Consider the following 15,657-nt stretch of genomic DNA (forward strand, 5'->3'; position numbering starts at 1 on the left):
TTGACATCAAAATCTCATGAAAACCATCACAGTATAACATGTCCTCCAAAAATCCTCAAAAAAAGAACTATAGTATGTTGATCAAAAATCATCAAAAACTTAATAGTTGCTCGAAATGGCATGTGCACAGGAACTTACCAACTGCTGCTGTATACACCCAACAATTTATCTTTCTACCAAGAGACCTGAGACACACTCACTTGCAGCACAGACGAGTGTGGCTGGCTGTGTCAAGTCGGTGGGGTGATGGATGGCACCAAAGATGCTGGGGCCCGGAGGTCGACTCAGGAACTTTGGCCAAAGTCAAGCTTGTGAGGGTCAACCTGCATCATCTGCTGGATGATGGCAGATGGACAAGAGAGAGACACATGTCAAATTCCACCATACGTTCATAATACAAATACATTTTTGTTGTGTTACAGGAATTGAAACAGTTATGAGTTCATCTGTTTAAATTGTATTAAAAGATGTTCATAATAAAGCGCATTGATAAACTGTTTAAGGTCGATTGTATCTTTTTTCATGTGAATCCCTTCCCTTTTTGTAAAGCATTCTCCAGGAGTGACATACTGTACCATGACATTTTGGATGATTTTTTTAACAACATACTATGCTATGACTTTTTTGAAGATTTGTGGGCGATATAGTATACTATGACATTTTTAGACGTTTTTTTGACATGATATACTAAGACGTGTTTCGCCATGCTCTAAAACATCGTTGCTTGTTTTTGACATGTCAAAATTTGACATTTTTCGACATACTACACTACGTCATTCTGTATTATGACTTTTTTGGCTGTTTTTTCAACATGCTATACTGTGACGTGTTTCGGCATGCTCTAGTGTGTCATTTTCAAGTGGACATTCAACATCAACATTTTTCGACATATTACAATATGTTGTTTTGAGCCATATTTTCAAAATACTATTACTGATGTATTTTGCTGTTCTTTTAGGCATGCTATGCTATGATGTAGTTTGGCAGGCTCTAATCTGTTGTTTTCAGCTTTTTTTTCGATAAGTCAAAATTTGACATTTTTTGACAGACGTCTTTTTCAGATGTTTTTTCAACATTCTGTATTATGACATTTTTGACTGTCTTTTCGACATGCTATACTATGACGTGTCGACATGCTACATCATGTCGATGTCAGACGTTTTTTTAATATGTCAAAATTTGACATTCAACACACTATACTATGCCATTTTTAGATGTTTTGTTCAAAATGCTGCATAATGATGTTTTTGGCTTTTTTTTGATATGCTACACTACGTATCGACATGCTCTAACATAGATTTTAAACATCAGACTTGTGAATGAGAGGATTTTGAGTAAAGAGCTGAGCTGCCACTGAGCTTGCAGCCGCACTCTAATCTGCACTTGGAAAACACTGACTTTTTACCAAGAATCTCTTTTTCTCGTTTCGGCTGGTTTTATACAACAGAATTGCCTGCCTTGGAGTTTAAGAGACCTCTGGGAACATTTCAGCTCATGGCTGAAGCCATTTTAACTCATTTCGGTCGTGTATTGTATGCTTGAGTGACTGAGACTGTGATTTACTACAAACATGATGGCTGTGTGTGAGTCTTGCCTTCCTACCTTCTCAAAGCTGAGGAAGAGCGTCTCGGGTCTGCGGGCAGATCTCAAAGTCGTCATTACCAGTCGCCTTTGCCAACTCCACACTTGGTTGAAGGGATATTGGATATTGTTATGGAGTATAACTTTGCTGCCTTTCTAAAAAAGCCTCACCTGTTCAAGCAGGATGGCCTCCCTCCTAACCAGAAAGGGTCCCACCTTTTATCAATCGATAGTGATCTGACTGTGCAGTCCTGCAAGGCATTCAGTGCATAACTTGGTTTAAATGCATCTACTAGTATGTTGCAGGGCTCATACAGTGCCACCTATTTAGTACCCTCTAGCTTCCACTGCCTGTCTGCTAGTCCTCCTACTCCCACACCTATAAATAATCCTGTTAGAATCACAGACAGATCCACCAATCCATCTTCTTCAAGGAACAGTTGGATTAACACCAAAAACCTACTTCCAGTCAGTATTTCATCCAAGATGGACTGTATTAAAGTCCCGCTACAAGACGCCAAAAACTAGAGAGCGGGGGGGTAGATGTTTAAATGAAAGTGGGATTGTCTGTAATGGTGGTAGATTCCATCACTAAGCCAAAAGGCTTTGAAATGCTTGTCCTAAAGATAACTTTAGGCCCCACATCAGTGATTTTATAGGTATCTATAGACCTCCATCTGCTAACCAAGAGTCTACTGACAGTTTAGTATAAGTTATCTGTCGTTTTGCGAACCACAAGCTGGTTGTAGTTTGATTTTAGATTTATTTTTTTTGGCATTTTAGCCTTTATTAGATAGGACAGATCAAAAGTGTAAAAGGGGGAAAGAAAGATGGAACAACATGCAGCAAAGAGCCATGAGCAGGAGTTGAACCCAAGGCCACTGCAGCAAGCACACTGCCTTCATTTAACAGGTGTCTGCTTTATCCACTCAGCCACCAGACACACCTGTATTTCAGTGACCACTGTCCCATACTATGTATAAGGAGCACAAAGTTAACAAAAGCAAAATCTCATACAATCTTAAGAAGAAATTTATAACGTTTTAATGATCAAGCCTTTATTTTTTTCAAGATTATTTTTAGGGGATTTTTCCCTTTAGTGATAAGACAGTTGTAGCATAACAGGACATGTGGGAGAGAGAGGGGGTATGAAATGCTGCAAAGGGCCACAGGCTGGAATCGAACCCAGGCTGCAGCAAAGCCTCAGCTTGAGAGGTGCACGCTCTAGCAGGTGAGCTAGAGACCACCCCAAACAAGCCTTCATAAATTACATAATAAATAGCAACATCCATTATACGTCAGATATTTCTGATATTCATATGGCTCTAGATTTTTTCATTAAATCATGAAAAGTAAAATGATTAATATCACAGAAGTTTACTGAAGATTCACAGAAGCTGAAGTCAGAGACAAGTCCTGCAGTCAGGAGAGGTTGGCCTATTATCAGCACAATGTGCTTAAATTCACCTGAAGTTTGTTTAAGATGGAACTTTTAATTTTTATATAATGCTGGAAAGTTTAAGAAATAATAATAAATCACATGTTTATACACTCCAACACACCATGGTCAAATGAGTGTGTCAGTGAACTATGCGGAGAAGCAAAAAGCCAAATAACTGTTCATTAATCATGACATTGATTTTTGGTGTGAAGTTCAGAACTTTTCTGGGAGGAAATTATGTTTTGACTCACTTTTGAACAACATGCTATAGTATAACGTTTTGACGCATTTTTGGACGACATGCTTTAGTATGACATTTTGGCGCATTTTTGGACAACATGACAAAACAGCATAAAAACATCATAGTATAGTATATCAATGAAAATAGCATCAAAAAGTCATAGTATAGTATGTTGCCCAAAATAGCATAAATGTCATAGTTTAGTGAGTTGTCTAAAATAGCATTAAAAAGTTATAGTTAGAGACGCACAACACAGGAACATTCCAGCAGTGAACATGTTTTTGGGGATTTTTAAATTACCAATTAAGACAGTGTATGACAGCTGAACTGAGAAATCAGAAACTTTTATTGACTTAAGTAAAAAGAGACTCAATGTAATGAAAAGTACATAGAAAAAAGTGAATAAGAATACAATACTGAAATGATGAACCCATAAATCAACCCATAAATTTGCCTTACATTGTACTGTATGTTGCTGCTGTTTGTCCTCATAAAAAAAAACAACAAAGCAATATCTTCTTTCTAGTTGGTAACATACTGTTTTTGCTTTATAAACTATGGGTGGAATAACAATATAGCGACTAGAAGCAATGTTACCGCTTGAAGCCTTGTCTGATTGTTTGGAGAACCATAAATGTACAGTACTTTTATTTACTGTATTTAGTAAACCTAACACTTAACTTAAAAAAAATTAATTGTAGACAATTTCTGGACTACTTGGTCAATCAGCTGTTTCTAATACTTTTGTCAAGTGATTTCTTTGTATCTCTTGACAGAAAAAGAAACAAAACTGACAGAACCCTCTGTGTTTGATCTGATTAGCACTTTTCATGAACATACCAACAACTCCTTCTTGGCTCTTTTTTCCTCTTATCCCTTCATCAGTACAGAATAGAGAATCTTATGGATGCACCATCAAAGACAAAGTGACAACAGTTAAGATATGCCTCTCAATTCTGTACAATAAAATATATTTTCTATACTAACCATGCTTGAGACCAGTCAAGCATTAATGTAAAACATTATTTTTATACTTTGCTGTTATTCGAGCACCAAACTTCGGTCAAGAACAGACTGTACACTTACAATACTGTAAATCATTGCACAAATCATGTAGATCACCATTTTCTTGTTTTATCGGTCACACATCTGGTGCAGACATGCAGATATGCTCTGCAAGTCTCGTTCTTATTTTCAGATGTGAGATAACATGATTACGTTATAATACTTTGACAGAGAGATTCTTTTCAACATGTCAGTCTTTTTTTCTTTTTTTTTTTTTTACATTGGTGGATATTTTTTTAAAGTGAGTATAAAAAAACATGTAAATGTAAAAACAATAAAATGTAAAACTAAGAAATAAATGCATTCTGGTAAACTTCCTCATCCTTCAGCATGTGCAAACCTCTAAATGACTGAAAGTGCACATGGGTTACAAGTCACTGCAACATTAATTAAGCAGTCCATGAAGAAAAGCATTGCCATAGCGCAAAAACAAATATGCATGGTTCTTGTATAACAAACAGCACTTCTACTTGGCAAAGACATCTCTTTTAGTAACCGCTAATAGCACTTGATAGCACAGATATCATTGAACTCCTCCGGTGAGTTCAAGTAAAGCCTTTGTCTAAGGGATTTAGGATTTTTTGTCTTCTGCTGGATTTGAACATGTAGTGTCTAGAGTTTTGTTTTGTTTTGTTTTTTTCTTTTAAATTTCAACAAGGAATAGGCCTACAGTATATTAAGCACTGAAGCACTTTGCATATAATCTAGAGGCACCGTATTATAGAAGGCATGGGTGGAAATACATTTTCCGCTGTTATAGTCTTTTTTATGGCAAGACTGAAACAGGCTGCGACTAGCATATGGCAACATAAGCATTTTTTTTTAAGATGTAAAATTTAGATAAAAACAAGAAAAAGTAAACATTACAAGACCCAACAAGGTCATGTGTTATTGCTGGTTTAGTTTAGATAGAATATTCTTATTAAAACACAACATACTAAAAATGTGGCACTAAAAAAAAAAAAAGGTACCTATAAATTAAAAATGCTAATTAGTGATATTTCATTCACTGAAATCATTTGTTTATGTATTCGTATGGCAACACTAAGGTTTTTTGCTCAGGTAATTCGAGGGAATCCAGCTCTCAACTTCTTGTCCTACGTTTTTACAGAACCACCAGCCACTGCTGTTTTTCTCCAGCACCTCAAACACTGTACCCACCTTGAAGCTGGAAGTTTGGTCATCACCTTCAAAGTCCGCCACAGCTAAATACAGCTCATCCTTACTATGATCCATGAGTAAAGGTGGAAGCTTGTCCTTGGGTGGGCCAGGCTTCTCGCTCTTCAGCTGGGGCTTGGGAGGAATTGGGACTTTATTCACTTTGGGCTCTTCTTTCTCTTTGCTTGGAGGTGCCTGAGCAAACACTTTGGGTTTAGGGGGAGGGGGTCTGCTGAGTTGGGATGGTAGGCTCTTGGGAACATCCTGGATTTCTCTAAGAGGAGCTGGAGGTTTGAGCTCGGTCGGGCTGGATGGATCTGTCTTCTTTGGAGGAGGAGGTCTCCTTGGGGCCAGGGTGGGGGGTCTCTGTGGTGGTTCTTTGTGGGGAGGCACTGCTGGTTTGGCAGGGGGTGATGAGCTCTCCTGGCTGTGACCATTCATGTGTTTTGGTGGGAGTTTTGGCTCATCGCAATGCTTACCATTGTTGAGAGTAGGGATATGGATGGGGGGAGAGCTCGTGGGAGCACTGGGATGAGAACTATTTACTGCGGTGTCATTTTGATGGTTCACCTCAGCTGAAGTAGAGCTAGGATCTGCAGGTTTTGATGGCCTCAGTTTGCTTCTCAGGTTGGTGATGTCTAGCTTGTTCTCTGCTGGAGGATCTGGCTTCGCAGCTGGAACAGGTTTAGGTCGGATCATAGGCTTCGGTTTCATAAACACAGCTGTGCCAGCTACCTCTGGTTTCTCCTCCTGTGCTTCTGATTTTGGTTTTGGTGGCTGTTTAGGTACAGGTTTCAGATTAAACTTCTTCACCTCTTTGGCAGAGATCTTGTGGCCACATTCAAGACCCATCTCATTGCGAAGGTGAAGAGCTTTGCTCTTATCTTCTTTCTTGGTCTCTTGTGGTTTGTCCTGTTTGAAGGGGGCTGCTTTGGGTGTAACGAGCGGCATTATGACCCCAGGAGTTGGGGGTTTGGGAGGCATAGGTTTGGAATGATCAGATCTCACTTTCTCTGACACGTCTAATTCAAAGCTCTTATTAATGGACTCTCTTCGAGGTGGCAGAGCTGGTTTCTCCTCAGCTGGAGGGGCGACTGGTGCTGGAGGTAATGGCCCAGAAAGGGCAGAGCCCCCCTTGCTGGCACCAGACTTCCAATCTCTCAGCTTTGGCCGGGCACAGGATTCAGGCCCTGTAGTTGGCTCATCAGGTAAAGGCTTTGACCAGCTGTCATCTGAGCCTGAAACATTTGAAGAACCACCATCTTCCAGTCGCAGCTTCTCCATCTCATTGGGAAGAGGTGCAAGAAAATTAGGTCGCAGAGCATTACTGGTCTTCTTGTATTTGTCAATAAAGGTAGCAGGGGCCCAGCCCTCTTTGTCATCTATCTGGATGTACCACCAGCCACCACTATTCTTTTCGATCACCTATTAAGTAAAACAGGAGACATGCTATTTTATTATGTTACAAAGTTACAATGTTTGACAGACATACATTTTCAGAAAAAGGACAAATCTTTATTCAAACAAAATTTTCCCTGTATGTTTTATTTTAATACATTTTAAGAAGTGCCAACTCACCTCAACTTTGACTCCAGCTTGGAAGCTAATGCCATCAGGGATGGTGGTCTGGAAGTCCGCTATGGTGTAGAACTCTTCCTCAACCTGAGGAGGTATGGGCGGCTTGGGAAGGTTTGAACCACGCGGCTGCACAACGTGAGAGACACACATAAAGGTGACATTGATGAAAAATTACTTGCTGAGAAAACCTGGTTGATTTTCAAATAGAAATCCCCACTGTGTCAAATTGAGATTTGAACTGGATCTCTTACAATGGTAAGATCTCTGCGTGGAGGAGGTCTGTGTCTTGCTCCCACTTCTGTGGATTAAAAAATAATAATTAAAAATCCAATGAATTATTTTAAGTCGTATATGTCAAAACAGTATGAAAATCTTACACATTTTTTTAAATTTAAATTTTTATCCATTTTACATAGGTTTTGATTTAGAATTGGTGTTGAATACTAGGCTGGTCAATAAGAGCTATTGTGTCAAATGATGGTTTATTATTTCACATATAATAATTTTTGTACATTTTTAGAGTGTATGTACATATCCTGGTATTATGAGTTTCTTTTTTTTTAATTTACATTAAATAAGATAAAGATAAATAGCTTGAAATATAAGTGATGCAGCAAAAATGAAAACTAATTCTTTACATATGAAACTGATTACTTTTGTTGTCAGAGAAAAAGGAGAGTCGGTTTTCTTTTTGGCTGTTGTCCCGGTTCTCTTTGGCTGCATTGTTTTGCTGGTTCTGCTTAGAAAACCCGTCTAGGTCATTGGTGCTGGCATGAGCAGCAGCGCCTGCAGACTGCCTCTGTCCCTGGATGTCATTCTTTTTCAGGTAGGAGGCTGGGGCCCAGCCCTCACGGCCCTGGTACCTGAGCGGAGGAGAGATGTAAATAACATGGCTTCAGGTGAGAGAACAGTGAAAAAAAACAGACTGGGTACACTTAAGTGGCAGTCTGTACAATGAGATAAGTGGGTTAAGCATTTTGCCTCTGGTTATTATGTTGGCTCTGATGTCAATTCATGTTTTTAAACACAGGAACTCTTGTTTGAATCCAGATTTTTTTTTTTTGTTTAAGATATTTACTTACTTCCAGAGTTACTGTATTTTTTTTTTCATTACCTGATTTTCCACCAGCCCTCAAGGTTCTTCTGAATCACCTCAACAATCATGCCTCTCTCCAGGTCGATCTCATCCTGGTCCCTGGCCGAGTACGGGTAAATCACTGAATATTTCTCCTCTGGAGTCATAAAAAGACGATATTGTTAAATACAAGCACATGACTGTTTTGAAGTTTACTGTGTAAAGGTTGACCAAAATTGGAGGGAGCACAAATAAATACCGATGTAGGGTAACAGCATGGGCAACAAAGCACACAGTGGCACATTTGGATTACAATGGCTTGCAGCATTTCAAACTGTAACTTTTCTCAAATTCAAAGTGCTTATGAAGTCATTTTAACTTGTAATTTATATGCAGTGGAAATGTCTGCAACCCTTTGATGAAAAGGTTCAGAATCCTTCCTCCATCACAACCCTCTCTGTGTGTAACTTAGGATGAGAGACTGTAATTGCTACAGAAGTGGATTGTTTTTACATTAGCTAACTAATTAAATGAAGCAAGGCTTGAGCAGCATCTTGTGGAGGGAGAAGATGTAAAGATACACACATGTGCAACACACAAAACACACATACATCCTCCACAAATGTTGACCACAAACAGCACAAACTTGTTACTGTATTACAAATGCAGCCATTTCTACAGTTTTTATTATTTCTACCAATATTATATATGAGATATTCTATGTTATTATATATGAGATATTCTATGCCATACTACACGTATGTCAAGTTTTTAATGAATTAAATGATAAATTCTTTTAAAATCAATTTATCTTTTTATTCATATTGAATAAAAATACAAAATCAATACTGCATGCAAGGACTTAAATTACATGCTCGGATCTTTCATGCAACAAACGTCATGCGTACACATGGACATACAAACATGCATAGTTGTCTATGCATGTGCAAACACACATTTAGAATAGGGGGGAGAAGAAAGGCGTGCGCTCCACCTTGCCCAAAGCCTGTGCTGAATAGATCCCCTAAAGTTCTGCGACGACCCACGTGCCTTGGCAGTGACCAGAATCTCCGAGGCACTGACATCCCAGCACAGTAAGTGGGGCAAAATAGGAAGTGAACATTACATATGCCATCTGGAGGATGTTTTCATCCTAAATGAAAGCATTCTCAGTATTAGTGTGCCTAAACTACTTAATTTCCTTTGAAGCCCCTTTCCAGCCTCAAACCTCGTGTGCTGTCCATACCAGTGTGTTACTGACTATAATTACTGCCTGAAAGGGTTCCTTTAATTACAATTTGTTCTTTTAATAATCAGTCATAGATCATATAGTTCATTGTTGACAGTGATCTATGGGGTAATGTTAGCCCTATGCATTGTCTTGCGACTATTAAAATGATATCTTTCATAAATGGAAGACTTACAGAACTGATGCAGACTAGCACAAGGACAACATGATCATACTTTATGTAGTCACTAAATTGCTAATTTATTATTACCTTCGCCAAGGAGGTTATGCTTTTGGTCTGATTTGTTTGTTTGTCAACAATGTGCAAGCTACTGGCCCGATTTTCACAAAACTTAAATTTTGAGGCGGGGCAGGCGAATACAAGAGTTATTTTTCACTTTTGTTAACACCACGCCACTTGGCCTTGGCGGAGGTCTGCACTCTCCTAGTTTGCTTCTGTTTTTTTTTTGTGTGTGTTATATAGCTATATGTCTGTGATAATGTCTCTAATTTCAGGGCTCAGAGAAGTGACATGCCGAACAAGGACACGGCAGTCAGTTTCATACCATGTCCGTCTTAGGCTTGCCAATACTTAAAATGTGGTCTGTAATTTGCATATTTGGTGGGTTCTGCTCTTTACTTAGTCGGGCTCCTGTCATGTGCTGTAATGTATCATTACAGATTATTACCAGCATCTTTGAGCATCTACATTGAGCTTTAATGGAATCTACCCCAATGTATGTCACAGACAGCTTTTTCCCCTATTTGTTCATGTGTTGTTCAGTTTTCACCTTTTAATGTATTACTGACACATACATTTTGTGCAGAGTAAAATATATAATTCATATTTATACCAATGCGTGCTCTGTTATTGAGGTTTTTAACATATTTGGGTTGCTGTTCTCAAGAACAACACACACTTACATAATATCATGTTCATCAAAACACCTGCATTTATGGCACATACAATGTGTCCTGGCGTCAACACAAACAAACTCTCCAGTAAAGTAGCTCTCTTGTCACATTTGCTCTTCAGATACGCACATCATCTAACCTGGACTAATACTTCTATTGATAAGCCAAACGACATGGCACTTCTTGTGTTTTGCACTTTCGAAGGCAATGGAATGATAACAGCCCAAGACATTTTTGTCAAAATTGCATTAAAGTAAAGTTTAACCTCTACTTGCTCTCATTCAGAGGATAAAAAACAACATATACATACAATTAGGTTTGAGAGTAAATGCTACTTGGCCTCTAAAGATCCTTAACTTCCCTTTTTGGGGAAAATCTGAAACAATAGTAACAAGGTAGAAAGCTTACTGTACCTTCTTCCCCTGGAAAAGAGAAGTCATCAGGGTCATCCTGTGCTTCAAGGCAGGTGGCAGGGACCCAGCCCTGGGCATCCTCTGAGCTAACAAACCACCATCCTAAATGAAAAGAATACAAACAAGTTGGCATACAAGATATCCAGAGAGAATTCAATTTAAAAAAATTGCAGTAATTCAATGTTGAAATGTGTGGCGGATATTTGTATTCTATTAATTTCACAATTCATTTTACAGGAAAGCTGATGATAGAAATAATGTCCAAAATACTTGTTACGCACAAGTCACCTTTCAACACAAATGTAAGTCAAATTTGAAGAGAATTTGCAGAAAACTGGCACATGCCTGTTACCATCCACGGCTGTTAGGAAAATATTAGTAGTACATCCCAAGTAGTTTTTTTTAAATTATAAACCATCAAACCTTTGCACAATCTAAACTTGAGAAAATACTGAAAGCATACTGGATGCTGTATAGAACTTACCAGACTCGTTTTTCTCTATGACCTCCACCACCTGACCCACATGTAGGCTGACCTCAGAGCTCTCCTGCTTCTCATAATCTGTTACTGCCACGTACTGGTCTAGGAGGAGAGGGTCCGCTGATGTGGCATCTCCTGTTAAGGAGCAAAAATCAAAACAAGACTCATTTATCTCTTTTGCCACTTTCTTCTCCTTTGTTAAGCGAAGGATGAAATCTCAATAATGTAAAAAAGCCTCCACTCGTTACCCTCTGCTTTTCAGAGAGGATCTTTGATCATTCTTGTTAATTTGATATTAAATGAATGTCCACTCGCTTAGAATCATAACATTCATCAGTGTCGCTTTGAGATATTGACCTTTAAAATTTCTTGCATCTCCCTGGCTGAAGGGAATATGACCTTTTGAAATGTCAGATTTTATGCACACTTTAAGGAACTTTACTGAAAAGCCAGTGTCTTCACAGATCAGTCAAAATGCCCATGAAATGCCATGAATAATTCCAAGGTCTAAATTTGTGCAAAACCTTTTGAGTAAAGAGTTTAAAGTGAGAGGAGGCTTACTTAGAGTATGGAGATTCACCCAGACATGAAGCAGAGGATGAGCGGATGTGATTGGAGAGATGGCGTGAAGGAAACTGACAGAGGGAAAATAGGAGATTTGGAGGATGGCAGTGAAAGGTAGTGGATTTAGTAAAGAGGGTTAAATTGATCATCAACATGGCTGTGATTTCCACACAGAAACAAACCAGCGCCACTAAGACCCGCCACCAATGTTAGCACCAAGGAAGCCTGAAAAAAAATCTTTTTGAATATAAGCGGGCTGACGATACAATCATCAGCACAAAGTAATATCACTGTGGCTGTTGTCTTTTGACTTATGTTCTTTAATAATGTGTCGATAACAAACCCTAAAAGATTACATTTATTAGTTAATTTTACAGTAAAAATATTCCATGTATGACGGCAGTGTCCTCACTGCAGCGGCCGCAGGTTCAATTCCTTTGCTGCCTGTCGTCCCCTCTCCCTCCCCCCCTTTCACGCTGTCTCTCTGTCTTATCTAATAAAAGCAAAAATGCCCAAAAAATAATCTTTAAAAGTACAGATATTCTACGATTCAAAACGGCACAGCCTACAGTGAGTAGCAGCAAGATAGGCAAATGGGTTAATTAAACAGCCATTTTTTTTTTCAAATTAATCCGTAACAGCTTCTCAATTTTGTCAATCAGGAATATAAATCAGGGCTTGGCAATATATTGATATTTTGTCAATATTGTGATATAAGACTAAATATTATCTCAGACTTCGGATATTGTATTATTGTACTATATAAGTGGTGTCTTTTCATGATTTCAAAGGCTGCATTACAGTAAAGTGATGTCAATTTTTAACTTAGCAGACAGTTTTAACTCTTCTATTATTTACCTTTACCCACTTAGTCATTATCCATTGTGTCATTGTGTAAATATTTTGAGGAAGAACCAATAATCAACCCTACAATATCATGGTAGTATCGATATCAAGGTATTTGGTCAAAAATACTGTAAAATATTGCCAGCCCTAATATACATATAAATATTGCTTTAATTTCTCAAAAGCAGAACTGGAACCTAAAATCAGGTTAAGTTTAATCTGACAGGGCACATAAATCAACAAATTAGTAAGAATAACCCAAGTAATTCAGGGTAACTTTTAAATCACTATTTCATGTGAATTTTACTCAGCCTTTCCTCTTAATGTTTCTTGCACACACACAAAATACTCTTCAGTAACAACTACATCAGGCTCTGCAGTTAACAATGATCAGTATACCATTTATCCTCCAGTTGAAATTTTGCAATTATCTTCAGTCTTCTCTATTTTGTCTGAACACAATATACTTAAAATGCACCCAAAAATGAGTTGCTTGCTTCCTGTAAGACACCAATGTAAGCTCCAAGCCTTCAACAGAGCCACATCCCACCTGCCCGGGCCAGGGGAGGAGAGGGAGGGAACAGGCCGCTAGCAACCTGCTGGGTCACACACACAGCACCACCAAGTGTTTACTACCTCGCTTTAGGAAAGTAGTCGCTCTCTCCACAATCCCTAATGGAAAGGAAAATGAATGGAGAAGAAAACTGAAAAAAACATGACATGGATGCAACTTAAGAATATTAGATGAATGGAGAGGGAAGAGAGAAAATGAAAAGAAACAGTGAAACAATGGCAAAATGTGGTTTCTGTAATGGTCAACTCCAAGAAAACATTTAAGTACAAACAGAATATGACTTTGTCCTGAAACCAGGCCATTTGGGCAATAACACTAAAAAAGTTTTAACCCATGTAAAACTCAGTGACCACTAGATGGAGATGATGTCATATTATATACTACAGATGAATTGTAAAAGACTTGTAGTCATGATGAATAGAAGTAATAAAAGGTGATTTCAAATAAAAGCATTAAAACTATAACACCTGATTCTTTTTCTCCTCTGAAATAATTTTCAGAATAGGACAGAATAACACACTACAGCCGAGGCTGCCTAGCACCATTTGCATTTTAAATACACAAATAAAGCTGTGTCTTACCTGATTTCTTCTTTCCGATGGGCTCCCTGATAAAGAGAGAAAATCATTACTTTAGCGCCAGGAAATATCAAATCACTTTGCAGAGATAAGGTGACATTCCTTGTTGAATATTATAACTAATACTTATATCAATTCACACCATCGCACAGATGTCTTAAAACGTGAAGAGAAAGAAGAGATGACACAATAGCCCTAATAATAATTGAGTCTGATTTATTTTACTTTCGGCTATTTGTTATATTTCAATCCATACTTTGCAGGAATGAGCCTTGTAAAGACAGGACAGGATGATTCTTGTGTTCTAGGATGTTTGACTGTTGTATTTCTGCATTTACTTCATAAATTACTTAATTACTGTTGTTACTAGTACCATCTCTATTGCTACTAATGTTTTCAGGTACCAACTTTTTTTTTTTGGCAAACTGGTTCTCATGATGCCTTTTAAATACACTTTGAACTGATTTAATTCGGTCGTTGTTTGTCACGCTGATTACAACAGAAAATAATTAACAATAATTAGTAACATTATTGTTACCCATTAGAATATCCTCAGACTCACAAGAAAAGGATCCATATCTCTGCTTCTCTTTCTCCGACACAGGTCGATGGCCATAAAGAGCCTCTATATAGCTGATATCTGAAATTTAGTCTGATGTTAAATTCAATACAGCATCTGCTGTGTCTGGTTTAGACATTAGCCAGATAAATAGACCATCACTCCACAGCAGCAGTCAGGAGCTGATTCAATGTCCAGATGTCCTGAAAAGTCAATGGCAGCTAATGTTTAGCAATTCACTCTCTCTCGCACTCTTTGTCTCTCCCTCTTCATTATCTAAATATTACTCTCTTACTTAATGGCCCTCCATTGCCTTCCTTTTTCCATCTCACATCTTCCACATCTGCTTAACTCACTCTTTCATCTCCCTTGATCATTTTTCTTGGCAACTACTGCTTGTTCGTTTCCCTGCATCAACATGAATGCTCTCAGCCACATAAAAAGCATTGTTCGATCGGAAGAGCTGTTAATTGCTGAGGCTTAAGTCTCAATAAATCTATACCCATGAGCGCGCCCATTGATGTACTATAAAAAGAAATCCCCAGTCGGGCCAACCAAAGCAGTAGCAATGATCTGGATTATTATAGAGCAGAAGTGTGTGTGCTTACTATGTGTATGCTTGTTTTGAACTGAGGTGAAACCAGGGTCGTGTAATGCACCGGACGTAGACACTGTCCAGGATCATTGGCCTAATATGATTATTTTACTGTAACTGGTTTAGAGTATCAAATCAAATCAATTCTCCCACTATACGAAAGAGACAATGGGCTGACTTCAATTTCAACTTTCATGGGAACACACATCGGGTTGAGTCATATGGTGGCCACATGACGAATGGAGGGACACATAATAACTGCAGTGGAGTCATGAAGACACACTTTACAAGTTTACTGTTACAGAAGAGAGGTGATGTGATGTATTTCAACCTTTCTACTACAGGAAATTATTTGGATATATTCATACTGATTCTTGCACACCTAACTAGATTTACCATCGTGCGGTTGTATGCCTCTGTGCACCAGTCAGGTTGCACAGTTTACATCCATGTCTGTGAAAACATGGATGCTTCACACACATCTTCCCCCCGGCAGTACAGAAGATCTAAATAAACAACACAGTTTCAAGGTGGGCTCCCAAAGTTCTTAAATTATGGCTAAAACCATATTTTATACGAGCACCGTGACCTTGACCTTTGACAAAACAGATTCTAATCAGTTCATTTTTGAGTTCAAGTGGACATTTACGCAAAATTTGAAGAAACTCCCCTCAGACCATCTTCAGATACTGCGTTCATGAAAATGAGATGTATGCAAGGTCACAGTGACCTTGACCTTTGACCACCAAAATCTAATTAGTTCAT

At 38.4% G+C, this 15,657-nt stretch overlaps 1 protein-coding gene across 4 annotated transcripts in view; it reads right to left on the minus strand.

Annotated features, from left to right (window-relative positions):
• Positions 1–3,591: 3,591 nt before the first annotated feature.
• sh3pxd2b (SH3 and PX domains 2B) overlaps positions 3,592–15,657 on the minus strand; it is a 46,129-nt gene continuing 34,063 nt past the window's right edge. The window contains exons 6-15 of one of the 4 annotated variants that reach the window (XM_042498889.1): positions 13,742–13,767; positions 13,223–13,258; positions 11,180–11,311; positions 10,696–10,797; positions 9,134–9,217; positions 8,179–8,296; positions 7,719–7,927; positions 7,316–7,362; positions 7,065–7,190; positions 3,592–6,911 (exon numbers count right to left, since the gene is read on the minus strand). In XM_042498889.1, the coding sequence (XP_042354823.1) occupies positions 5,373–6,911; positions 7,065–7,190; positions 7,316–7,362; positions 7,719–7,927; positions 8,179–8,296; positions 9,134–9,217; positions 10,696–10,797; positions 11,180–11,311; positions 13,223–13,258; positions 13,742–13,767 (2,419 nt within the window). In that variant the 3' untranslated portion in view covers positions 3,592–5,372. The remainder of the gene's footprint in view (positions 6,912–7,064; positions 7,191–7,315; positions 7,363–7,718; positions 7,928–8,178; positions 8,297–9,133; positions 9,218–10,695; positions 10,798–11,179; positions 11,312–13,222; positions 13,259–13,741; positions 13,768–15,657) is intronic. The other 3 variants (XM_042498890.1, XM_042498891.1, XM_042498893.1) reach the window with 3 other exon arrangements.

Source organism: Plectropomus leopardus, chromosome 13 (genome assembly GCF_008729295.1).
Source record: "Plectropomus leopardus isolate mb chromosome 13, YSFRI_Pleo_2.0, whole genome shotgun sequence".
In the NCBI taxonomy this organism is placed as follows: domain Eukaryota; kingdom Metazoa; phylum Chordata; class Actinopteri; order Perciformes; family Serranidae; genus Plectropomus; species Plectropomus leopardus.